Consider the following 25,589-nt stretch of genomic DNA (forward strand, 5'->3'; position numbering starts at 1 on the left):
CCCCGCACCGTACTCCTCCTCCCCACCCCTTACAGCCAGGAATCCTTGGAAGGGGTTTGTGCTTGACAGGGCAGATGCCACGTGACATGAGGGCTGGCCTTAAATTTCCCTCAACTACTCAAGGCAACAAGAGACGCGCAGCATGTCCAGCCTCGGAAGGCAGCGCTGTGCACTTCCCACACGATTAAGGCGGTGCTGTGGAGGCCAAGGCTGCCCTGTACTGAGGGTACCCGGGCCTGTGCTGCAGCTCCATTATCCCAACACATTCAGACTCTGGGGGGTGGGGGGGGGGAGGGCACCAGGGCGAGGAACACAGGGCCAGGACAGCCCGTCCTAACCCAGTGAACCCAGTGTCCCAGCTCCAACACAGGGCTCCAGATTATCATAAGCCCATGGGATTCATTAGTTAATGTGTAAAGCATTTGGAAAGTGAAAAGCCAATTAGAAGTGCTAAGTTATTTCATCTCTGCTGTAAAGGAAGCAATGTGAAGCCTAAGGAAAAATTCTCATGCAAATATTCTGGGGAGGCGTGTATTGCAGGCTGTAACTCAATGAATAGGCCTCATTGAAAGGCTATATCCCAAAAAGAGAGGCCACTGATAAAAGAATGTGCCTTCATCTTCAATAAAACAAAACAAAACAGGAAGATAAACAAGGGGGTGTGAGAAAAGTGGGCAGGAAGAATCACTGAGAACTCCTGTGAGATCTTTGAGAATCTCACATTAAACAATAGGCTCTGGCATTGAAACTGCGTTCGTGGGACCTTCAAGGCCTCAGACACATTTGAAGGCCTGGGAAAGCCCGTGTCCGAAAGGACTCTCTCCTCACATGCCCAGCCCGTGGTTAGAGTGCAGAAACATTTGGGAAAGCGAATTCCTCAGGCATGAGATTTTCACAGGCTGGGGCTTTGTGGAAAGTGGCAACACCACCTGTATTGCCTTCTTGCCTCGGAGTTCCCACTGCAGGGCCAATCAACTAGTTTTCCTGTTCTCTGAACTCTGTTGACTCAAGCTCAGCAATACCAGGCTCTTTTCTTTTGCAAAGGAAGCATCTGGTTCCAAGTCATAAAAGAGAAACCCAGAACCTATTGCTGACTGTTTGATAAGCACCTGGGAGGGCATACCGAGGGCACTGTTTCACAGAGTTCCCCTGCAATTACAAAGGCACATGTTCTCCAACTCAGCCCTTTCGGAGGTCAAGTTTACCAGGAGAACACTGACCCAGCCCCATGGGAGCTGTCTGCACAAAACCCCAGTACTTCTGCCTAAATCCTGGACTCAAACAGAGGACTGAAATGAGACAATCACCACAGCACTCATATACACACACAGCATACACGTTTCCTAGGCACATAGAGAGTGTGCAGGAAAGGCACTGTAAGAAGAAAAGCAACAAGAGATTAAAGGAGTCGAGTGCAAACAACAGGAGCTGAAAAGTGCATGAAACCTATCAGGGAATGGAAAAAAAGAGAATATGGCTGATACTGTTAACAGTCTACCTACTATCTATTACCCCTTCTTTCTTGGGGCAATTCTGTTTAGGGAGGACAATGTGACCAGCCCTGGGTAATGGATCATAATTTTAGCCAATCAAGATAATTCTATGCTGGCTTTCCCAGCATCCTTTGCAGCTAAAGGTTAAAATGTGACCAGTTTTAATCAATGAGACCTAAATAGAAATTTGCTAACAGGACATAGGAAGGAACATGGCAGGGTCTTTGTTCACTGATATAAGAGGAATAATAGGGAATGATATGGGTATGATGTCTGGAGCTACAGCAGCTATTTTGCAATGAGAGGCACCAAGCATGTGGATGCTAAGGACGGTAGAGCAGAATGCAAGAAAGAGCATGGGTTCCTGCTGGCATCATGTAACAGCTAAAACAATGCCAAAACCACTCACCAACAGATTTATTGTTATGTGAAAAAAATAACCCTTATTGGGTTAGGCCACACTTAATTGGGTTTTCTCCTGTGAGGTACATACTATTATTGCCTTCATTTCATAGATAAGAAAACTGAATTTCAAAGCATAATATGTCCAAGATCATTCAGATAAATGCCACAGCCAGCATGTGAAAATAGGTCTATCCTCCTCTCCAACTCACGACTTTTTCCTAGGTCCCCTAAAGAAACCAGATCATGGACACCAAGAACATTTCCCTCAGTATCCTGGAGCTTCCACTGATCAGGAGCATGATTATCAAGACCCATGTAAGGACTGGAAACTTTGACAGCAATTCTGCAGTTGATACTGTGGTTTTCTGACTACATTGCAAGGCTATCATCAAACTCTGATAGAACTCCTTTCAGTGCTCTACACCAATTCACAGCTTCTTTTTCAACTTTCCCCCTCAACTTCATTTTCTTTCCCCCTTTTCCCACAAGCCCAAAGGCTTATTTAATGGATACTAGATTTTTAGTCTTTTCCCTTCTTTCTCCATGAAACCTCAAATTTCCTGTGGAACCTCCCTCTCTTATCTTCCCCCTCTCCATGGCCACTGATCTCATTTTAACATAGTCATGCACCGCTTAACGACAGGGATACATTCTGAGCAATGTATCATTAGGCGATTTCATCATTGTGCAAACATCAAACAGCACACTTACACAAACCTAGATGGTGTAGCTTACTACACACCTTGGCTGGATGGTATACCACCGTCATATATGAGGTCCACTGTTGACCGAAACATCATTATACATCGCACAACTGTATGAAAAGCAAGCAAGAAAGGAACCAACATTTATTGAGCACCTATTGTGTGTCCTTCCCATGTAGGCATCTTAATTCTTTCAACAATCACCAATTTGCTTCAACAAAGAAGCTTCCCCAAATCTTTTTGGAGCAAGGCAAAAAACAAAGAAAGAGGAGAAAACCCAATCAAAACATGATTACAGGTGACAGGATTACCCAAGTATGAGAACTGAGAGAGAAAAAGACCAAAACCCAGAACTGATGCTCTCACGTAGTTCAGGAGTGAAGTGTGTGGCTGAGGACATCTCAAATGTGCTGCCAAATTAAAACTTGAAAGACAAAGGTCTGTTTATTGAAAAATTTATTTTAAGAGTGTCTCATAGCCTGTCAGTGAGTCAGCTGCCAAGTATATGTGAAGAGAACGTGTCAAGAAATTACAGGTTGGTGTGGGAGATGGGAAGCTAGGAGGATCCGCTGCTGCCCACAGAAGTGGGGGGTGGCGTGGCAGATTGCATGAGTCACTCATCTCAGCGAGGTGTTGCTATTACTATTCAACAACTACTACTGGAGCTGAGAACTTAAGAGAAAAAATGACCAGGCACCGCCTTTCGCTTCAGATTCTGGGGGGGGGGGTACCTTCACTTGCTGCCAGTCCTTACCCCTCTCAGAGATATTGTCTCCCCTGAGGAAGTCTCTTCTTCCTTGGGGCCCAATTTAGCTTAAGGGGAGAAATGGTGTGCGCAGAATAGATGTGACCAATTGAATCAGGTTTGTGGGATACCTTTAGGGCAGGTGTTTGATGGAAGGATCCATGGGGTTATGATCTTGTGGGGGCGGGGAGGGTTGTCCTAATTTGCTAGATGGTTGCTTTAGACCCAACATTTGGCAAGTAGCCTCTGCCCATATCCACATAGCGGCACATAGGGACGTGCTAAAAGGCTCACACAAGTCCTTCCCAGGCGGGGACAAGGAAGGTACTGTGGGCTCTGGAATCAGAAGTGGCTTTGTGTCCTGGCTCTCCTGACCCCTGGCTATGTGGTTTTGGGGAAGTCCCTTCTTTAAACCTCAGTTTTGAAATCTGTATAATGGGGAAAACAATAATAACGGCTCTGCCTATTTCTGAAGTAGTTGTTCTTAAGATCAAATGAGAAAATACTTCATAATCCAGAAGTACTATTTAAATATGAGTTTAGTTATCAGACCTATAATAAAAGCTATCATTTGTTAAGTGTTTAAGAAGTGTCAAGCATTTACTTCCTACATATTTGCAGAATTTAAGACTCAAACTAGCCACAGGAGGTGCATGTATGTATGTGTAATTAATATATATATACACACACACACGTATATATATGTATATATATGTGTATATGTATATGTATGTGTGTGTGTATATATATATATATATATATTTATTTATTTATCCCCATTTTACAGTTAATAAACCAGGCTAGAAAAATTGAACTGACAAAACAACAACAACAAAAAATAGAGAAAGAAATAACAACAACAACAAAAAGAAACACATACTACTTCTATGTGATGGAATCAAGCTCCAACCAAGATCTGAAAAGAAAGCCCACAATCTCAGCTGCTCTGCTATCTGGTCTCTGGGCAGAGGCTAGCTGTTCTCACAGATGCAGATTAAGATCATTAGTAAAAGGTCTTTTCCCAGGCAGGATGAGAGAGTGAGCTCAGTCCTGATTTTACAGACGCATGAACTAATAGGAAACTGGGGCAGGTCTTCAGAAGAACCAAGAGCAGCATCTGTCCTATCTCACAGGACCCAATTTCTAGGCATCTGATTCCTTGATGGAAGAGGATGAATCAATCACAGACCATCTTAAAAAGAAAATGGTCGGTAACGTTTTACTCTAAATAATGAAGGATGCTGATGGCATTTGTGAAAGAGATGTTTCAGAGGCAGATTGGTTCAGCCCTGGCTACCTCATTTACGATGGGACAAGTGTACTCCTCCGAAACTTCAGTTTCCTCATCTGTAACTTAGGGATACGAGCACCAACCTTAGAGGGCTCTGAGTCACAGGGCCTGGCACACGTGGATGTTTAACACAGATACCAGTTTAACCAATGAGCTTTTTTCACAGTCAGGAGTAAATGGAATTTTATCTGCCACCCCTCTCCAATCTCGGGAGTCTACAGTTGTGTGGACTTGTAACTAAAATGCTCAAATCCAGTTCTAACTAGAAGGGGGAGGATCCTTTTTTTTTTTTTCCTCTAAGGAAATCTGAGTTTCTTGCCCTTGCAATTCCCCAGCTGCTCCTTGAATTTCTGTGTGGTACCTAACCTCCTACAGGCAGGCAGCTTGCTTGGGTCAGGGTGGGGGAGGAGGCAGGCAATGGCTTCAGCTAACTGAAGTGCAATATCAAGTGAGCTCAGTGCCCTGGGTGAGGATATTACACAAGGAGGGTGTGTTTCTTGGAACTGAGGGGTGAGGGGGCTACTGGCTGCTATGCCAGCAGCAGGGAACGATTCTAATTCATCTGCTTGGTCCAGAGAAGACAGAACTCAATATGTCTCTCTTCTTAGGGTGGGCTAAAGTCTTATCTATCCACCAGCTCATGGATAAATGGTCAAAAATGAAAAGTACATAAAAAAAGGTATAAGAACCTTTTCATCAGGCCAGAACCATATCATCAGATCAAAGTTAGACAAGGACAGAGAAAGTATCTAGCCTTTTCTGCTCCTACCACTCTTTGGAAAGTTCTACCCAACTCTCATAGCCTCTTAGGCAAATCCTTATTGCACCTGGTATCATGCTGCATTATTAATGTGATCACAGTCATTACTATTGTTCTGTTTCTCCCACGAGACTTTCAACAACTCGAGTAGCACATGATGTAGGTGTTGGGAGTATAGTAAGAAATAATGAATGAGTGAAGAAAGGAACTTAGGAAGAGTTTTGCAGGTTACCTAGGTTTTGGTTTCTCAGACAGAGCTTCAGGAATATGACCCACCAAACGGCAACATATCAGAATGCTCTCCATATTGGCCACCTCCACTCATCCCTTGTGCACTGCCACCAAAGGCAGAGAGTTAGTGCCATGCTCATAACCAAGCTATGCAGACACCTCTCCTGGTCAGCTGGTTTCCCCACACAGTGAAGTGTGTGGCTTGTACATACATTTGTAAATTTCATGAGGCAAAGGCAGAGTCACAGTAAAAGCAAGTCAGGCAGCTAAGTGATTTATTAAGCAAAGGTTACAGCACCTGTGCTTTTTTGTCAACAAATCAAGCCCATGCCATGCCAAGCGATCCTTCTAATAACCCAAATGGTAATTTGGTTTTAAATAGCATTTCAGATACCACAATTCTGTTGATGCAGAACAGTGATAGATTTTGGTGGCAGGGAAGAAATGCCTGTTTTTAATATTGTTTGCACTCATTTTTCATTTTAAAGAATTAGTCCTCATTGAAGTTCTGCAGGTTAAGCATTTTATTTGAACATTGTGATTAAACTAGAACCTGAATCAAAATGAGTTCTTTGCTCAGTCCTTCTGTGTGGGAATTGGTATTTCTATTTATTACCTGATGATGAAATATTAACATTTTTTTCTCTAAATAAATGCCTCCTCTTAATGGCTCTCATTTTCAGGGATCAGATTAAATTATGAGATGCAATTGAAATGGCCACTGGCTTTCTGCTATCTGAGATGATGGCATGTTCTCTATTATATTATATCACTCAGTGGGCGTGCAGGGGACATTAATAGTGTCCAAAGTGAAGTAAATACTTTATGCCCTGGAGATTTTTCTATATGTTAATATCCACTGTCATGGGGCAATGTTGAAAAATGAGATTTGGGGTGGGACGAGTGGTCATGATTTCTCAGAATAGATGGGTGTTCTCAAGGCTGTAGGAAGGTAGCCACCCCCCACGTTAATGATGAGGTACAAAACAGAGGAGGAGGAGGTGAATGAGAGACAAATAATGATAGTGGCCGAGGTAGCAGACAAGTGAGGCGGAAGAATGGGACAGATAACTTGGCAAGAATGTTCGAACAGAGCCCAACGCTGGGGTGAGATATACAATGCAATTGAAAGGCATTCTGAAAGAAAACTAGCTCAAGGCAAGGCGAAAGAGAAGGCAATTCTGTCTCAGTGAAGGGAGGAATTCCCAGGAGAAAAAAATAGACTGGAAGGGAAGGAGGAGGAAAAATGGCTTTCAATTATCCATGTTATCTTTCCCTACCAATCATTACAGATGATGAATAGGTGCAATAAAAGCCAATATTCAATTTTTCCAATTTACATGGAAAGAAGGCCATAATATATTGTTAAGGGGAAGAAACAGCAGGTTACCAAACAGTGTATATAATATGATCTCATTTTTGCAATCTATTTGTATGCATAGAAACAGCCTGGATGGATTTATACAGAAATGTTAACAGTAGGACTACAAGTGATTTTTATTATTTTCCCCATCTGTATTTTCCACAATTAACATGTATCATGACTTTAATAAGGAAAAGTCCTTATTTTTAAACTTCCTCATGAATCATTTAGAGTCAACCAATAAATGCTGACTACCCACTATGTGCTGGACATGACAATGACCTCAGAGAGGTCAGCACACAATTACAGTGGGGTTTTTTTGATAAACAGTCCAATTTTCTTGACTGTTTTGCAGAATTTTAGATTCTTAAGAGGTGAAAGGGCTGTTAAGAGTTTACCTAATGATTACATTTTTAAAATTTACCATCGTAACCATTTTTAAGTGTACAGTTTAGTGGTACTTAGTACATTCGCAATGTTGTGCAACCATCACCACCATCCATCTCCAGAACTCTTGCATCTTGCAAAACTTAAACTCTGTACTATTAAACAGTAACCCTCCATTCTGCCCTTTCTCCAGTCACTTGCAAGTGCTGTTTTACTTTGTTTCTACGAATCTGACAACTCAAGGTACTTCACTTAAGTGGAATCATACAGCATCTGTCCCTTTGTGACTGGCGTATTTCACTTAGCATAATGTCTTCAAGGTTCATCCATGTTGTAGCATACTGTAGACTGTCCTTTCTTTTTAAGGCTGAATAATATGTATTATACCATACCAAAATGGTAGATACACAATGAAATCTATACACCACATTTTATCCATTTATCTATCGATGGACATTTGGGTTGCTTCCACCTAATGGCTATTGTGAATAATGCTGCAAAGAACATGGGAGTGTAAATGTATCTTTGAGACCTTGCTTTCAATTCTTTTGGGTATATACTAATGATTAGGTTTTAATACAATCTCAGATTTAGAAGTAGGGAATATGCCAGTAGTATTCCTGAGAGTTGAGTATCGTCTCTGAATAGCCACAGGGCAAGGTGCCCACCAGCTCATTAGCCAGTACAGTACAGTGGTTACAGAGCATAGGCCTTGGAGTTAGACTGAGCTAGGTACAAATTCTTGCTCCACTCCTTACCACTGTATGGCCTTGAGAAAATCAATAATCTCTTTAGGTCTCAGTTTCCACATCTATAAAGTGGAGAAAATTATATCTACCTTTTTGGGTGGTTGTAAAGGTTAGTTGGATAAATTACCTACGGTAGTTAGTACGTAAAAATGCTCAATAAAGAGGCTATATATAATCAATGAACTCTTTTTTAAAGAAAGGTCTTATAATAAACTGAAAACTGCTTACATTAGTTCAAGTTCAATTTGCTAGAAAAAACAGAGACCACATATAATCTGCCTTTAATACAATAGTTTGATGCTTCACACATTTGAAGAGATTTCCATTGAGCACCAGTCTTTGGGAGAAAGGGAGGTCATTTATTTTACATTTGTTTATGAATTTATGCACAAGATGTCTCCTTTGCATTTATAAAGCTCAAGTATCTGCTTGGGTGGCTCTTCAGTGTTTACTTCTCCAAAGGTAGAAAGCAAATTTTGTTTTCCCAGAAAACTGTCCCTGTAATTCAATTAATACAAATTCCATGCCTTATTATCAAAAGCATCAATATACAAAAAAATGCAAGCTTGCTTAGCAAATTACTCATCTACAGGCCATGTTCAAATTATATTTTAGAAAATTCCTATAAAAAATCCCTTTTCTGAACTAACATGTTCTCAAAAAGAGCTTTTTAAAAAAGCATATTATTATTCTTATTATCTATATATGTCTAACACTTTAATGGTTCCTTAAAGTGGTTTTTAAAGAGTTAATATATACACCTTAAAATTAAAATATTTTGAGCACATAATTTCTCTCTCTCCCTCATATATATATATATATATATATATATGTATGTGTGTGTGTGTGTATATATATATATATATATATATATGAAAAAATGACAACTCCGTTATCACAGCTTCTCATAAGACAATTGGGGATGTCTTTTCAAGCCAAATGTGGCAGGTGTCACTGTGATAAAAAGCATTTAAGCTGTTGTCCCTATGATGCCAAATATTTAATGAAAACCAAAAAATTCAGTCCCAGATGCCAATACTGGGTCTATATGACATCATTCATCCAGATGCGTGGAAAATCTGGATTTTTAAGAATTGAATTTTTGTGGTCAACATCATGAAGACCCAGCTTATGGGTTAAATAAGGCATTTGTGAAACAAAGCCATATCGGAATATAACACGTTTTGATTATAAGGAAACATATTGAATGGAACACGGGGTACAGTTTGAGGGCTGTGAACCACAGTTTATATAAAAAATACTATGTAAAATACGAACAGGACATTTCCAAACTGCATTTTTGAGGTTTTTGATGCAGTAACCTGAGCACACTGGAGCTTTGAGAAAAGAAATCATCCAATATTAGAGCCACTGTCCCCAGTTTTCCCCTCCCACTGAACTTGAACATGTGAACCCAAAGAACAAAATGAAATGTTCTTCTACTTTAATGCATTCGAGGTAATTATCCAACTTCAAATTCACCAGTTAAGCATTTGAAGGTATTGGGAAAATAAGCAATAAACTTGAACAATTTTATGGGAGGTACTGAATAGGAGATGTTAATCCCAGACGCCATGTATAGGCCCGTTTCAGAAGAAAGAGCAGAAGTGGGAAATTCAAGAGTTAACTTTCTCCGTCCCTGTTTTGCTCCCCCCCTCTTCCCAGCTGCCTCCTCTGAGCTGTACTTTCTGTGACCCTGCTTCAGTGTAAGGAAGGCTTCAGATGCAATGCAGTTTAACCCGTGCTGTTGACACAGCAATAAACTAAAACTCTCCTCAGAGAGAGCAAATGGACCCAGGAAGGCAAACCTAGCTCGTTCCTAAGCACCTGGTCATAGTCTTACAAACAGAGATGAGTAGTTAGAACTCCGGCATTTGGAGACAACACATCCAGGCATATGCACAAAATACCTTGGAGAATTTTTTTCAACTACCATGCTGAGAACCTCACAGAGAAAATATTTTCTTTATGTCAATTATGATAAAATATGGTCATGTTCTAATTAGGAAATCAGAGAGGAGTTTCTTTCAAAACTGGAATCTAATTCTGTTTCACAAACCCCTTAATATCTCTACATCCACTACCTTTGAACTACAAAAGTCTTTCATTGTTTCCCAATAAGCAGCAGCCATTTCAAAACTTTTAAAAGAGATTTCTTCTCCTTGACCTATACTAGCACAAAACACAACTATCTATTGAAAAAAAAGCTCTCGATATCCTGGCATACTCTTTTCTCAATCACCTAACTCAAAATATGACATTATACACACAACCACCCCCCTCCCACCCCATTGCACCTTGCCCCCCAGTACCAGCGTAGCCAGTAACAAACATCTCCTTTTTCTGCACCAACACCAGCAACTTAATAGGGCTCATAAACCCTTTCTTTGAGAAAGTTTGCCAGGTTCCTGGAGACCCTATAATGAATACGGAAGAGTGGTTGGTTCCCCCATTGCCAGCAGGCACTCTGATGTCGCTGGCAGCCACAGCTTATATTCCAGGTTCAGTAGGGGCCTACTTCTGTCTCCTTGCATGTGGGGAGACACGGATTCCTAGAAGAGGAGAGACACACGCCATCTAGCACTGCAAAATATTATTTTTTGCCATAGCAAAAGCAGTTCTGGCCCAGAAGCCCTCCTCTTCTACCCCCTCAATACGAGAAGCAAAAATGGCAGGCAACGTTTTCCAAAATTTCTGAGAACATATGGAAATGTGGCTGAAGGGCCGGGGGCGGGTGGGGTCGGGAGGAAAGGGGACCAAACAGGGGGCTGGGAAATGCAGCCTGTTGTGCCGAAAGACCAGTTACAAAGCACCTGATAAATAAAACAAGCTGCACCACATACAGAAAAGATGAGAGCGGCCCACCTGTGTCTGTTGAGGGATATTTACAAAGCTTGGATCCCGTGGTCCAACACTGACGAATCGGTTTGCGGGGGAGGTGCTGGGTGTCGAGTAGGCTGTGAAGGGAAGGGACACATGCGTTCAGGAAGCAGCACGAGATTGCACACACAAACAACACCAAAACACACAGTCTCTGAGTCTACGCAGCTGATTAACAAGGAAATGTGCAAACACTGGAGCTAGCAAAGGGATCTGGCTGCTAGCAAGGGCATTTTAGACAGTCAAAAAGGGAAGGGGTGTTGGCTTCCAAAGACCGTTGAAACTGGTGCTCAGACAAGCTCTTTTCTCCTTACATCATAACAAATTAGAACATGCAGGACATTTGCAAAGTATAATTTCTGAGTTAAACACGAGCTCTTGGGTCAGAAAGAGGTATCCTAGTTTGTAAAGCACAGGGGGAAAGAAATTAGGTAGAAAGGGGAGTAAAGCAGTTCATTTTACAACCATGCTTTTCACACTATTACACTCCAAAAAATCATGAAACGTTCCTGTGCCTCTATCACTACATATCGAAGAGGAGTCCTTACAGAAGGAATTATAAGGGCTCTCTAGAGAGGAAGTGGAAAACTGTTTAGAACAAGCTGTCTTTTATAGGCCTGGGATTGTGTCTAGAATCTTTATGATGCACAAAATGTGCTTAAAACATTAACATTTGTAGCCTTCCCATCCTAGAACCCTTTCTTTCAGGCACACACTTCAAGACCCCATATAAACCAAGATATCACACTGGAATTTCAGATACCATACTTCAGTTTTCTATCATTTTCACAGTACATAGAAAAATTTTTTTTAATATTTTTATTTAGGAGCGTCACTCTAATTTAGTGAGAAAAAATTCAGTGGCTTTGGTGTTTCATTGGCTCATACATTTTGGATTTTGGTGTCCTATAGTTCACTTCTTTACCACAAACTCCAAGGATTTATTCAGTCTTTGGGCTACAATTTTTAGATAGGCTATTGCTTAATTTCACATTTCTTAACAATACTTGTAAAAGACCTAACTTTTTTGGACTAACTCTAAACACACATTACCTAAAAGATGAAAGGGATTTGCAATTTGAACACACAGGTAATTGAGGGACTAATACCAAAGTCCTTTCCCGGATTTGTTTTGCCTTATTGACATCATGAGCTTCTCCTACTTTGATTTTCTGTTTTACTGAAAACTGCTCAGACTTCTTATTTCCCTTATTAAACACATCTAGAGAAAAACTTTCCAGCAGTGTGGCCCAAGTCCTGTTCATCATCTTAGGGAAGTGCTATGTCACCCACTTAGATCTGTGACTGTCCTGTACTACGGCTGCACTAAACCAGCACTCAACAGAGAATGAACATGAGGGTCCTCTGATGTCTATCAATAAAAAATGTTTGTTGTAGTATTTGTTTCAGAAAGATTTGTCCAGTAACAGCTTTATATGAAACCATCTAAATGTATGATGTGTTGTACTGTCTAGCAATATAAACCTACTGATTTCCTCCCTGGCCCATTCTATGTCAGACTAACTTGAACAGATTTGAGAAATACTTGTGCATTTAGCCATTCTGTATGTGCCTCTCACTCAGTGGTATGGGGGAAATTTATTTATTTTTCATTAGTTTCAGGTATACAAAGCGACGTAATAGTTTAGACATTTACACTCCTCACAAAGTGATAACCCGCCTACTGCCCCCCAATCTACTACCCCTCTGACATCGTATAGCTGTTACAATGGAAATTTAACTTTTTAAAAGCTCAGTACAATACTCTTTATTAATTGCTTCATTCAGTCTATTGTTTTGATATGCTTGATACACTTTAATAAGTCTCAACAGAAAGTTTTATATTGAAAATGTTGGGCTAAAATTACCAGGTAGTGAATTTTTTTCACTAGGGCACAAAGAGAATGTGAGAGAGATATGGAGGAAGTTAGTAGATGAAGTAACCTATTAAACCTGTTAGTCGTTAGGGGGAAAAAAAAGTGTTCTTTTACATGTGAGCAGGTAGGCAGATTAAGAAGGAACAAAAAGGTGTCAAGAGATGCTAAGGTAGTAAGACTAAGTGGTTGATGACAGAAGCTGAAATGTGAGTCCTTGGTTTGATGGTCCTAGTAGAGCTGTGTGCATAGGTATGCACTGGTCATCACAGACGAGTAGTAGGATTTCTTATGACATTTTTACCATACCGTTTGCTTTTTTTTCAGTGACCATTTTACCCACATGAGCAATATCACCATGGACCATTTTCTTAACATTATGGATGAACATTCCTGTAAGAAGCTTCCAATAGCTTTTACTTGCACTAATCAGAAACAAGCATGCTGACTGATCTCAGGATGCATAGCATGTGTGCATGTGCGTGTGCGTGTGTGTGTGTGTGTGTGTATGTGTCTGTGTGAAGATAATTCTCCACTGACCATAGTAAGTTTTCTAAATCTACAAAGGTTTGTATTACAACCCATTCTCTATTTTTGTCTGACCTACATGTTGGCATTTAAAAGGAGGTTTAGCATACAAATAATTTTAGCTATTCAAAATTACTATAAGGCTAAAAATTGGATATTTTCCCTTCTTTAAGCACAAGACAAACCTTTTAGTCTTGGTTTCAAAACATCTCAGAGGGCCTTTAATGTGCTCAGAGGCTACTAAATCTGCTCCAAAATTTATTCTGGTTTTTAAATGGTAAGAGAGGTGATAGTGTGTTTGCATTTAAAAAAAAAAAAAGGATATTACAACTACAAAAATCTGTGAACCCCTGAGTATCCAAGTCATCAAATGGAACAAATGGTACCCAGGGAAGTTTATTCTATAGAAAGCTAGTTTCTGGAAAAAATCAAGGACACAGGAAAAACAAGGGAAGGAAGAAAGAAATTCTGACTCATCTTCCATTATTGCAACTACAATAGACAGAGTATTCATCTATACAGGATGTGGTTCCAGAAATGATATGACATAAGTTGAATTTGATTTTCCCAAAGAAACAGTGGAATAAGGGAGTTATACTGTTGAGCAAAAACTTCAATTGAAACTTTTTATTAAAACAACCACATATACCATAGTGAATCAATTATACATGCATAGTTAAGAGCTTGCAACATGAATATAAAATCAAGTAAAGGGGGCAATGTGGTAATTAATTATATACAACTGTGTTTACTGTGCTATTATATCACATTCATATCTTTCCTAATTATAATTCTTGCCTTCTTTATAACGGCAATAATCACATGCTGCAGGAAGGGCTTCAGGAAATCATGAATCCCAGAAAATAACTTTCTGGGAAGGTTATTGTAGGGATTTTTCAGGATTCCGGAGGGAAGATTCAGGGGCATTTGATGATTTTTCTGATAAAGTCAACAGGGAAATCAATTTGCTTATATCATCTCATCATAGAAATCCTTGTGGCAAACATGACTTTTAAAAATCAAATTATTGATTATTTGGCTGCTTCTGAAACAAAGTGTTTGCTTTTTTTTCAGCAGCCATTTTACCTACATGAGCAATCTCATCATGGACCATTTTCTTTCCATTATGGAAGAACATTCCTATGAGAAGCTTCCACCAGCTTTTATTTGCACTAATAGGATCATAGTTTTCTTCTTTCTAATGTATTTCTTCACATTATCCAAGAGTCTTAGTTTGGCCTTAACCACGATGGTAAGGATCAAAGTCCCAAACCAGAATTTGGTCCATGTGCAGAAAACCCCATTCTTCTGTGTTACCCACTTATCATATGCATTGCTAATTCAATAATCCTTCACGTAGGCAGTGTAAGTCCTGGTCGGTATGATCAGTTGGGGGAATGCTTCAAGAACAGTTCTTTTTTTCTAAGCAGTAGTTTTACAGAGCCTCCAAGGGTGCTAGAATCTATCTCGAGTGGGATTGTAGGGTGAGCATGGAGAGTGGCAGGGATCACCTATTAACGTTGCTCTTAACAACCATAAGGGCGTTCCCGGGGAAAGCTTGGCAGCTGTGCCCTCTGAAGTGGATGTAGCTGACTGCCTGCAAGCCAAACAGAATCACAACTTTTGTTGTTCTCAGGGTGTCAGGTTTTGTTTTGTTTTTTCCTTTTTAGGAGAAGAAGGAATTAGGGATGTGTCTGGATAAAAGAATCATGATATTTCCAGATGAATCAGTTGTGAGTCTGCGATAGCCTTCACCCAAAAATCATAACTGATGACAGCGTTAAGAAGGTAGTCAATCGTTTTGAATAAAGATGCTTTCAATTTTCCTGTTTGGGGGAAAATAAGACTGAAGAAAAAGATATTAAGATGTTAAAGTATCTGTACCAATGTCAGTTGATGATTCTTTCAGATAAAAACCATATCAGTAAAGTCACTCAAATCTGACAGAGTAGAAAACACGAGTCTGCATCACTTTTTTGATAGTATGTGCAGACAGATTCAAGGTCTTGTTCAAACTGAACAACCACTGAAATATATGTATTCACTGAAAGGCAGAAAAGGGCGAAAATCCATATAGATTTGTGTATAGAGCATGAGTGTGGAAGGAGAGCTGCCTCGTGGATGAAGTCCCCTCCAGTACCCACAGAACGCCTACAGGAGGCCGAGTGGCCAGTTCCCCTGAGACGGGGCTGAACTGCCTGAGGAGAGTGACGGCTGGCGGGGGATACGGCACAATGAGGCACTTCGGCAGAGATGGAAATTTAAGAGGCCTGGTGAACTTTGAGGTTCTGAATTTACTTCCAGACACAGAAGCAATAAGTCCCCTAAACCCTGGCAGTCCGGTCTACAAACTGACATGAAGTTTGATGAGAAGATTTATGTTCTGTTTCATCAGAGGCTCCAACTATTGAAAGGAGTGGATATCCCTTTCGCCATTCCCTTAAACTCCACCAAGTCTAACCTCTGGAGGAAATCAAAGAGAGATGTTTTAATATAGTCATATTCATTCATATCTCTCTCTCTCTCTCTCTCTCTCTCTCTCTCTCTCTCTCTCTCACACACACACACACACACACACACACACACACACACTCATAGTCTGTGCCAGGCTCTCTGTTGAGCATTGTGGAAGATACAAAGTTGTGCAACCCACACTGCTTTCCTCAAAATGTTCAAGTCCCATGGAGAGAGATGAGAACAGAAAAAGCTTTCCAGAGGAGATGGAGATGGGTTTCGAGACAAGCTGTAAAAGATGTGTTGGTTGACAGGTTTAAATAGATTAGGGGTCACCGAGGAAGTAGCACAAGCAAAGGAACAGAGGTAGGAATTGGAGGCATCAATTGCAGAGGGAAAGGAAAAAAGATGAGACATTGCAAACTACATTTTGCCATACAGTAGGGTAAGATAAAAATGTAAGGATCAGAGACCTGAATGTTTGAAAATGGAGGGGAAACGTCTATTGAATTAATTTTTCTTTTAAGAGGAAGAAATAACTTACAAAATAAACAAAGACTAAATTTTCATTCTAAACACCCTTAAGGCAAACAGACATCCTCAACACTCTAAACCTTTCCTTCATAGCCAAGGGATCAATATGCACTTCACATGTTTCCTTGTTTTCAGAAATTCACACATATTCACGTGTGGGGAATTTCCCTCTGAAAATGACTAGTCAAAAATTCAATTTCATTCAAAAAGACTTACTGTGACTCCACTACCTGCCCAGCAATGTGCTAGTTATTGGACAGAAGTAATCAAAACATGTTTAAGAATGCAGACTTGAACAGATCCCCGTGTACTCAAATTGCAGTTTTATGAAGTGTTTACCAGTGACACCTGACAGTGAAGGAAAAATGTACGAGGAAGCATTCAGCTGCAATCTGAAACAGTGAGATGACTAAATACGTAATGGAAATAGTTTCTAGACGCTTAACTGTACTATCACATGTTATTTTTTTTTAAAAAAAGCTTTGTGAGAAAACTTTCATTTCTAAAAAAATAAATGCAGAAAGTATGAGAAAATAGATTGGTAATTTCTAAATGAAACCCACTATCGTTGAACTCATATAGGAACTTGAACAGCACTATTTCTTGCAAGGTCACAAAAGAAATGATTGAGGATACTAGAGTGTTTTTTGTTCAAAGAAATCTATCGGTATTGACAAGTTTACAGGGCCTAAGTTAGCATTATTTATATCATTATATAGCCAAGGAAACATGGATAGCCTTTGCTTACACATGATCCAGTATTCAGAGATTTAGAAATTCCCATATGATCGAATGGATATTACAGGTTTCATCCAGATGTTTAAAATCCAGGCGATAACCACACTGAATTTCCATTATTTTGATCACATCTGTGCAATCAGTTACTTCATTCTATTAGCTCTGCAAATCTTTAGTCTCTACAAACAAGTTACCAACAAAAAAAAGACACAGCCCTCAGGGCATGAAATAAAAGCCTACTTATCACTAGTAAATTATTACAGAACAACATACCCACACAAGCTTTCTTCCTGAAAAGCTAGTGAATTCTAACTTTAATATATTAGCATTACTTAACATATATGGTGACAATTTGCATGACAACTCTAATGTGCCAATAGTTCATAAAAAATCATGAAAAGAATCAATTTAGCCAGATGGCCTTGCTCTGCTGGTATTTGTACGTATATTAAGGATCCTCATAGGGAGGTAAGGGTTCAAGCTACATCATGATTTGGGGGAAAATGTGCAGAAAGGAAGGTATAAGACAAGTCATGTGTGCACACAGAGAGCAAGGGACCAGTGCAACCCTAAACCAGGGGCACTTTGACCTTATGTTACCAAAATCTCTGTGTTAAAGAGGTGCTTTACAATGAGCGTTTCCTGTATACAGGTTACTTTAATTGCCTACAGTGTTCTTTTTCATAACATTTTTAAAGGATAAGGATATATCCTTGTTTCAGCTCATTTAAATTTATGTCTGATGGCTCATCCAAACTCTATAACTGTCATTTATTTGTCTGTGTATGCTGTGTGTTGTTCAACTGATAGAACATATTTATTGATCAGAAGCAACAACGTATATAAGTAGGCACAGGTGAAAGTCACATTAAACAGCCACAAAAATAAACCCTGGATTCAGCTATGGTTTACTCAAAAAGAAATTAAGATCAATATATTGGATCACCCCCTCTTGAAAGGCTTCTGCAGCCTCTCGAAAGGCAGTATAACTCAGGGAACCTACTTCTGGGAATTTGTCCTCCACAAATACTTAAAAGTACGAATGAAATTTATGCTCCAAGATGTTCATCACAGCATTATTTACAAGAACAACAAATTAGAACCAAGTTATAAGTTAATGCTTTATCCATATGTTGGAATATTTTGTAGCCACTAAAAACATTAAAAAATAATAATGACATCACCACGTTTATAAAATGAAATAAAATAAATGGAATTAGATTGAAAAACTCTATATATGTATGTACATACATATATGCACATATCTATCATGATTAATTATATTTAAAATATGCACAAAAGATGACTGGAAATAACGCACAGAAAATTATCTCTGAAGGGTGATTTTTAATGGGTGATTTTAAAATGACTTCCAGTACTTTTTAGTCTTAAGTATAATAAACACAAACAAAACCTGAAAACCCCAAATAATACTTTTATTTTTGCAGTGGTGCAATGTAGTCAATAGAAAATGAATTTTCAGAAAATTCTTGACTGAATCTGTTGAATCTCTTACTAGAAATGTGATCTTGGCAAGCCAATTAACCTCTTTGAGCCTCTCTATATAAACATAATCAATATTATTTATTCCAATACTTCCAGCCCTTTAACTAAGGCTTCACCTCTCTGTGAATGTCTAAAAGGCTACCCTCTCGGTAGGAGCAACCCAGAGAATGATCCCTAAGGGGAAGCTTAGCTAATAAGATGGGGAATCCCCAGAATTCCACTGTACTTTATATTAAAACAATTGAAGAAAAATGCTAAAGTCATCCAATCATGGTAAATCTTTGTTTACATGTCCAACTACATGCATGGCTATATATATCAATACATATATGAAAAACTAAATTGTCCCCTGAAGAGACTGAACCAACTTACAGTCCAGCAGTCCAAGCTCTGGAGAGCCCTTTATTGACATCTCCTATTTATCATCTTTTTGCTGTTACTGCTTTACCTCCCTACAAATCTTCTGCTCTCTCCCTTTCCCTGATAATAAGAGTTACTTTCAGCAAAAGAATCAAATTCATTCTAGAGCATAAATGACCACCAACATCTTCCTCTGTTTTTTTCCATAGACTTTTCACTGCTAACATATGGAGGCTTTGGGCTAAAGCAAAGATACTCCTAGGATGCTATGGCCAAGTGTATGAAGTACAGATTCAAGGTGGCTGAGTGTGAATCACGATGCTATACCTGCCTGAGTGACCGTGAGAAAATTATCTCTCTCTACCTTGTCTTTCTCAATTAGGGTATTTACTTTTTAAAGTATTTACTTCATGGGATTATTGTGAAGATTAAAACAAAATACATCTAAAAACATCTTTTAAAGTGCCTGACATATAGTAAAAGCTCAATAATTTGCTGTTGTTATTCATCTCAGACATGAGCAAGTAGTTGTGGCTCCCAGATAACCAGAAATCGTGTCACGCTGGTTTGTAATTGGTTCAGTTACAGAGTGAGGTAGTAGAAAGAGCACAGGAAGGTCTATGTTTGAGTCCTGACTAAGCTACCAGGAAGCACAATCTTGGGAAAGTAACCTCCACTTTCTAATGTTTCCTTGTCTATAAAATCCTGACCTCACAGGATAAGGAAGCATGGACAGAAATGTTTATGAGTTTTTATGCTTTTTTTTTTTTTCTTAAAGATCTTATTGGGGAATTGGGGAAGGGGAACAGCCAAGTTGTTGTCCTTCCATTTTAGTTGTGGAGGGCGCAGCTAGCTCAGCTCCAAGTCCAGTCGCCATCCGGCCGCCCGTCAGCAGCTCACAGCCGCTCAACTCAAGGTGCCGTGTTCAATCTTAGTTGCAGGTGGGCGTAACCCACCATCCCATGCGGGAGTGGAACCGGCAACCTTGTTGTTAGGAGCACGTGCTCTCACCAGGTGAGCCATCCTGCCACTGTTGGCAGCTCAGTGGCAGCTTAGCTTGGGGCACATCACTGGCCCATGTGGGAATCGAACCGGCGACCCTGTTGCTTGCTCAGAGCTCACGCTCTTAACCAACTGAGCCACTCGGCTGGCTCTCTATGCATTTTTAAACTGAGTTTTTCTGTTCCTAATAAATTTAAAACAGGAAAATATGCACGTTTTATCTTCCATGATAATTCAAAAGTGTTTTTTTTTTCTTTCCATTATGATTCTAGGCTATGATACCAATCTTCAATTTCTTTTCCGGAAAAGTCCATTTTTATAGTGTGGTGTTGGTGCCAAACTATTATGCAAAAATTGGGTCTTACAATACGAATAAGAAAAAGAACAGTGCACTTTGAATGCTCACACCCCCAATAGACCCAGACGTAATGAGAGAATTCTCCTTTTCTTGAGATGTCCTCAGGACTCTTAGGAATATCCATTCATTGTATTACATGTCTGAAAAGGGGTCCCTTCCCAATTAATGAGATAATGCATGTGGAAAAGCTCAGTAAACTGCAAAGAGCTGCGACAGGCAGGATGTTGTTATAATTAGTCTCACCAGTAAGAAACCTAATAGGCATCTCAAACATGGGCAAACCAAACTCGTGACTCCCATCTGTCACCCCAAACTGATCTTCCTACAGTTTCCCATCTCAGTTCATGGCACCTCCATCCTTCCAGTTGCTCAGGTCAGAAATCTCGGCGTTCTGGCTGACTTCTCTAGGTTTTTTGTTTTTGTTTCTCAGCCCACATCTAGTACGTCAGTAAATCCTATCAGCTTTCCCTTTCAGCTATTTCTCACCACCCGTGCTGCCCTCATGTGGGTGCAAGTCATGAGCAACTCGTGTGCCACCTCCTCCCTGTGTCAGTCTGCTCCACTGTACTTACCGTCCCCTAACTTCCTCATTTACTTATAATTATTCTGTGTCCCCTACCTCCAGAATGTAAGCTCCACAAGAGAAGGAGACTGTCTGTTTTGTTCACTTTTGCATCCCTTGTGTCTGGAATAGTAGCTGGCATGTAGAAGACACTATTTATATTTACTGTTAAAAAAAACAACAAGAACAACGGCCTCTTAACTGGTCTCCCTGCTTCAGTTCTTGCCCCTGCAATTTATTTTCAACAAAGCGTTCAAAGTGTTTCTGGTAAAACCTAGGTAGTATCACCGCTCTGCTCCCCATCTGACTTAGAACAAATGCCAAAGTCCTTCCAATGGCCTATAAGAATCTACATTACCTGCCCTCTGAGCTCCCACACTCATCCGCTTTCCGTCTCTGACCTCGCCTCCTCTTTCACGCTCTGCTCACCATACCGGCCTCTGGCCTCCTCCTCAAACATGCCAGGCTCTACTGGCTGTTCCTTCTGCTTGGAAAGCTCTTCCCCCTACAGTCTCATGGAGCACCCTCTAACTTCTGCTCAGGTCTTTGTTCTAATTTCTGATCACCCTAATGGTAGTTATATCGCACCCCCACTATTCCCTAACCCTCTGCTTCCTTTCCCTGTGTGGGACTTACACACCACCATCTTACATCAGTCCTCTCTATTATACTTACTATTTTGTTTATTGTCTAGTCTTCCCTCTCTAAAATAAAAGCTTCATAAGATCAAGGATTTTTATCTCTTTCACTTCCTGCTGAATCTTAGCACCTAGAACACTGCTTGGCATACGGTAGTTGGCCAATAACTATTTATTGAATGAATGAAAGAAGTGATCTTCTCTCACTGGGTATCTAAACTCCCACAGGTAGTTAATCAGTGGAAACAGAACACATCCGTTGCGAATGGCTCTTACAGGTTATCCCTTGTATTGGTCACTGGATCCTGAAGAGATCTGGCATAGTATATCAACCTTTCTACAAACAAACCAACAACATAAAAGCGCTCCTTGATTGAGAGCAGAACTGTTATCTCTACTCTTACTCCTCTGTTTTTTTAGACACTGGTATGGATTTTTTCCCCCATTAAAATGCATTTTTTTCATAGGTAATTCCCCCCCCCCCCAAATCTGCCTTACTCCTGTCTTTCTGGCCACAGCTGCAAAGTTGAGTACTGGTGCCAGAGGCAACTGATTAGTTTAAAAATACACACTCTGCTTTAGGCTGGCATCCATTTGTATTTCATTATAAGAGGATATTAAAATGACGCCTTGGACTTTTAAGTGTCTACAGCACAGCACATCTGTCACCCGGCTTCGTCCTGACAATCTGCCTGGGAGAGTGGGTAGAGCAGTTAGTGCTATTCCCATTAACAGATAAGGGAGTCAAGGCCCAGAAAAGCTGGTAATGTAACAGACCCTGGGCATGACTTCCTACTTTTATTTTTAAACTCTTTTTATGTGAAAATCAATTTCGGGCCTACTGTTGGGATGTTGCACATCTGTACTTAATACCCTGTCATGATGTTTCTTCTTGCTAAAGTCGAGCTCTAATAAACCGAGAAAGATCAGCAGGATCCAACCATCCTGTAGTTTTAATTTCTAGGAAAGCACATAATTTATGAAGCTATATTTTTGCCCTCAACTTGTCTCCACTGGTAATGCAATTTTAGACAGACCCCCAGTCCACAAACTGGTTTCTGAAGAAGCTCTGCCTTCTCTCTCAGACTTCAGACACCAGAATGTTGCCCCTGCTAAATGGCTTAGTAGTCACCCCTGCAAAAGAGACCCTTACCTGAGGCCCTGCACCTGGACCAAACTCCCTCCCAAGTCCCCTTACAGCAGCCACGCAGGCCTTGGTCCCAGGGCTAGCCATGTGAACTACCCATTTGCCAGCTGTCTCTCTCAACAAATCCCAAATTCCCTTAGCGTGGAATTAATCATCTCTGTATCACAAGCAGTTAACACAGTCCCTGGCACATGACTAATGCTCCATATATGAAGGCTGAATAAGTGAATGAAGAGAGGTAGTTTTCAAAGTTGCAAGTTAAGAGAGGAGGTAGGGGCTACTTCACTCCTGCTGTTTGTTCCCTTCTACACACTTGAGGCCCCTCTCCACGCCCTCACTTATTGTAGAGATTGGAAGTAGAAACTGGATGTAACTTGTCCCACCCCTTCCTCACCTCTTTCTCTTAGAGAGACACACAACCATCTGGACCTCCATGCCATCAGTGCTACATGGGAGGGCAGACCCCTGCGGTGGCCCAGCACTGCCAGTGACTAGGTAGATTGGTCTGTGTAATTTGGGGTTTCAGTATCAGGAGGCACGTTTGCCAAGAGTTATAAACTAAATTCTCTGATAGTAGAGGTTATAGTCTCGTCTTCCGTCTGATTTTTTTCTTGTATTTTATTTATCAATTGGTTCCGAAATCAGGGCATGGAAGAGGATATTTTGTGGGGGTTTTAAATCTCTTCTCAATGTAGACCAGTGGGCTTTGAGAGTTTTAATTTGAGAGGCTTCTCCTATGCTATAAATGACAGGTTCCCAGACTATCACTATCTTATTAATAAAGGACAAGATGGTAAGATGATATGTTGCTGTGAAACAACATATTACTGTGAATTCAGCAAACCCTAGAAATGCCCAGCAACTAAGGGATAAGAATTATGATGATAAGAAACCTTTCTATGCCATCAGTAGAACATTTTGTTTTGTCTATGTTCCTAGAATCCTATAATTAAAGAAGTATCAAATTACCTATATCAAACTTCGGGTCTCTCTCTCTTGATAGTCTCCTTTTCCCGAAAACCTTTAAGCACTGTTCTAATAAATATGCAACCATATGAGGTGGATCTGCCAAGACTCCCTCCACACTTCTTCCCATAATGTTGAAAGAATGTTTGAGGCTGGGCACGAGAGGATGATAGGTGTCTTCTTATACAAGGTAATTAATTGACTTAATCCATGGAGTGGTCTGGAAGTATGGACCCAAAGGCATCAACCTGATTTAGGTGTTGAGTAGCTTCTACATGTCCTAAAAACATACTTCCTCATTACCCTAGCCTGGAGCCTGCCACTAGGCAAAAGTTTTGGTAGATAATAAAATGCTCCAATTTATTTGGTGGTGGTGGTGCTTATCATGGATGATTTCACACAACCCTGCCAGGTAGGCATTATTACCAACATTTTACAGATGAGAAAGAATGCTGTGATTCAAGGAAAAACTAATGATTTGAAAGGTGGGGATTTGAGCCCCTATCCTTTGGACTTCAATATCTACACATGGCATTTACACTCTTCCACAGTGACTCAGAAAAGCCCCACCTCATTACTAGAAAACACACGATGGATGCATAAAATATTGCATTGGTAGTGTTGGTGAGGATATGTTTACATAAAATAGGTAGAATATTACTACAAGGATTGGAAAGAACTGTGTCATTGTCTTGTACAGATAGGGAGAATATGAAGAGAACAGTACACAGAGCCATGTACAGGGGATAATAAGCATGTGGCTGCCAATCTGGAAGCCAATATCTCCAGTGACTAGATTTTTAATAGAGTTTGGGGATGGTTATTTCTTTGACTTGTGTGAAGATGTTACATTAATACACAGTAAGCAGGACACACCTATGAGCTTCTGCCTCACAGAAGCTTCTCTTCTAAACTGAGCTTCTGTAGACCAAGCCTAGTTTGCTTCCTATGCCATTGGACAACTCAGGGTTTTCTCATTTGTTGAAAAGTGCTGAACCACCTCTTACCAAGAAAAGTTAAGTCTCCCCAAAATTGTCCCTGGACCCTCAGTCTTTTTGCTATAAAACCAGAATCAATGCACAATGCCATTCACTTCTGCATGTATTATCAAAACGAATAAATACTTGATAACCCAAAGCTCATCCTCAGACACATGTCCACGAGGGACCCTAGACATTTTGGATTCAGCATCCCCAGAATTAAACCCAATGAATATAGTGTCAACAGAGGCTCATTCCCCCCCCCCCTTTGGCCCTTTCCCTCCTGCACTCAATACCATTATGCCCCCAACACTGAAAGTAATTAACCCGAGAGACCTGGAATCATCCTCCACTATACTCATCTAAATGGGTGTCCAATCCCAAAGCTTATGTCTACAAAACACCCCTCCTCAAGCTTCCTTCCATTCAATTTCTATAATTGCTGCTCAAGTTCTTGATCTTAACACTTCTTTCCTGATCTACTCTAATCTTACCCTCAGTAGATTCCTTGCATCTAGTCTCATTTCCTTTGAAGAACTTCTCTCCTTAGGATTATGTCACTGTTCACGTCCTTTCCACACTCTGATCCTTCTGTAAAGCTTTGGGAAGGTGCTTATCACCACACCCTTTGTCAAGGTTAGGTAGTCCCTTCTTCACCTGGAAACTTTGCCACCAGCCATCACTTTTTGTCATTGTTCCAGGTACGAATAAAAGCCAATTTTGTGTGTTCAAGTTATTTCTATCCCCTTGTCATGTCTAAAATATCAGTAAATGTCTGGAGACCTTTTCTCCCTCTATTTCATCAAGTCATGATTCCCGTCATCCAAAAAGGTTTTAAAATCCTATATTGTCTGATCACATATTCCCAGACCATTCAGAGAAGAGCCAAGCGCTCTCTTCTCTTTCCATCCAATTCTACCTTTTATCTACTCCC

The 25,589-nt window shown here is 40.3% G+C and overlaps 1 protein-coding gene across 7 annotated transcripts in view; it reads right to left on the reverse strand.

Moving 5' to 3' along the window:
* Positions 1-25,589, reverse strand: part of NFIA (nuclear factor I A) — a 382,454-nt gene that overhangs the window by 29,808 nt on the left and 327,057 nt on the right. For 4 of the 7 annotated variants that reach the window (XM_019655489.1, XM_019655491.1, XM_019655488.1 and 1 more), the window contains one exon: positions 10,994-11,085. The exons of 2 other annotated variants lie outside the window; for them this stretch is intronic. In XM_019655489.1, coding sequence (XP_019511034.1) covers positions 10,994-11,085 — 92 coding nt within the window. Of the gene's footprint in view, positions 1-10,993; positions 11,086-14,138; positions 15,257-25,589 lie in introns of those variants that run through there. One more of the 7 variants, XM_019655492.1, reaches the window with a different exon arrangement.

Source organism: Hipposideros armiger, unplaced genomic scaffold (genome assembly GCF_001890085.2).
Source record: "Hipposideros armiger isolate ML-2016 unplaced genomic scaffold, ASM189008v1 scaffold_240, whole genome shotgun sequence".
Taxonomy (NCBI): domain Eukaryota; kingdom Metazoa; phylum Chordata; class Mammalia; order Chiroptera; family Hipposideridae; genus Hipposideros; species Hipposideros armiger.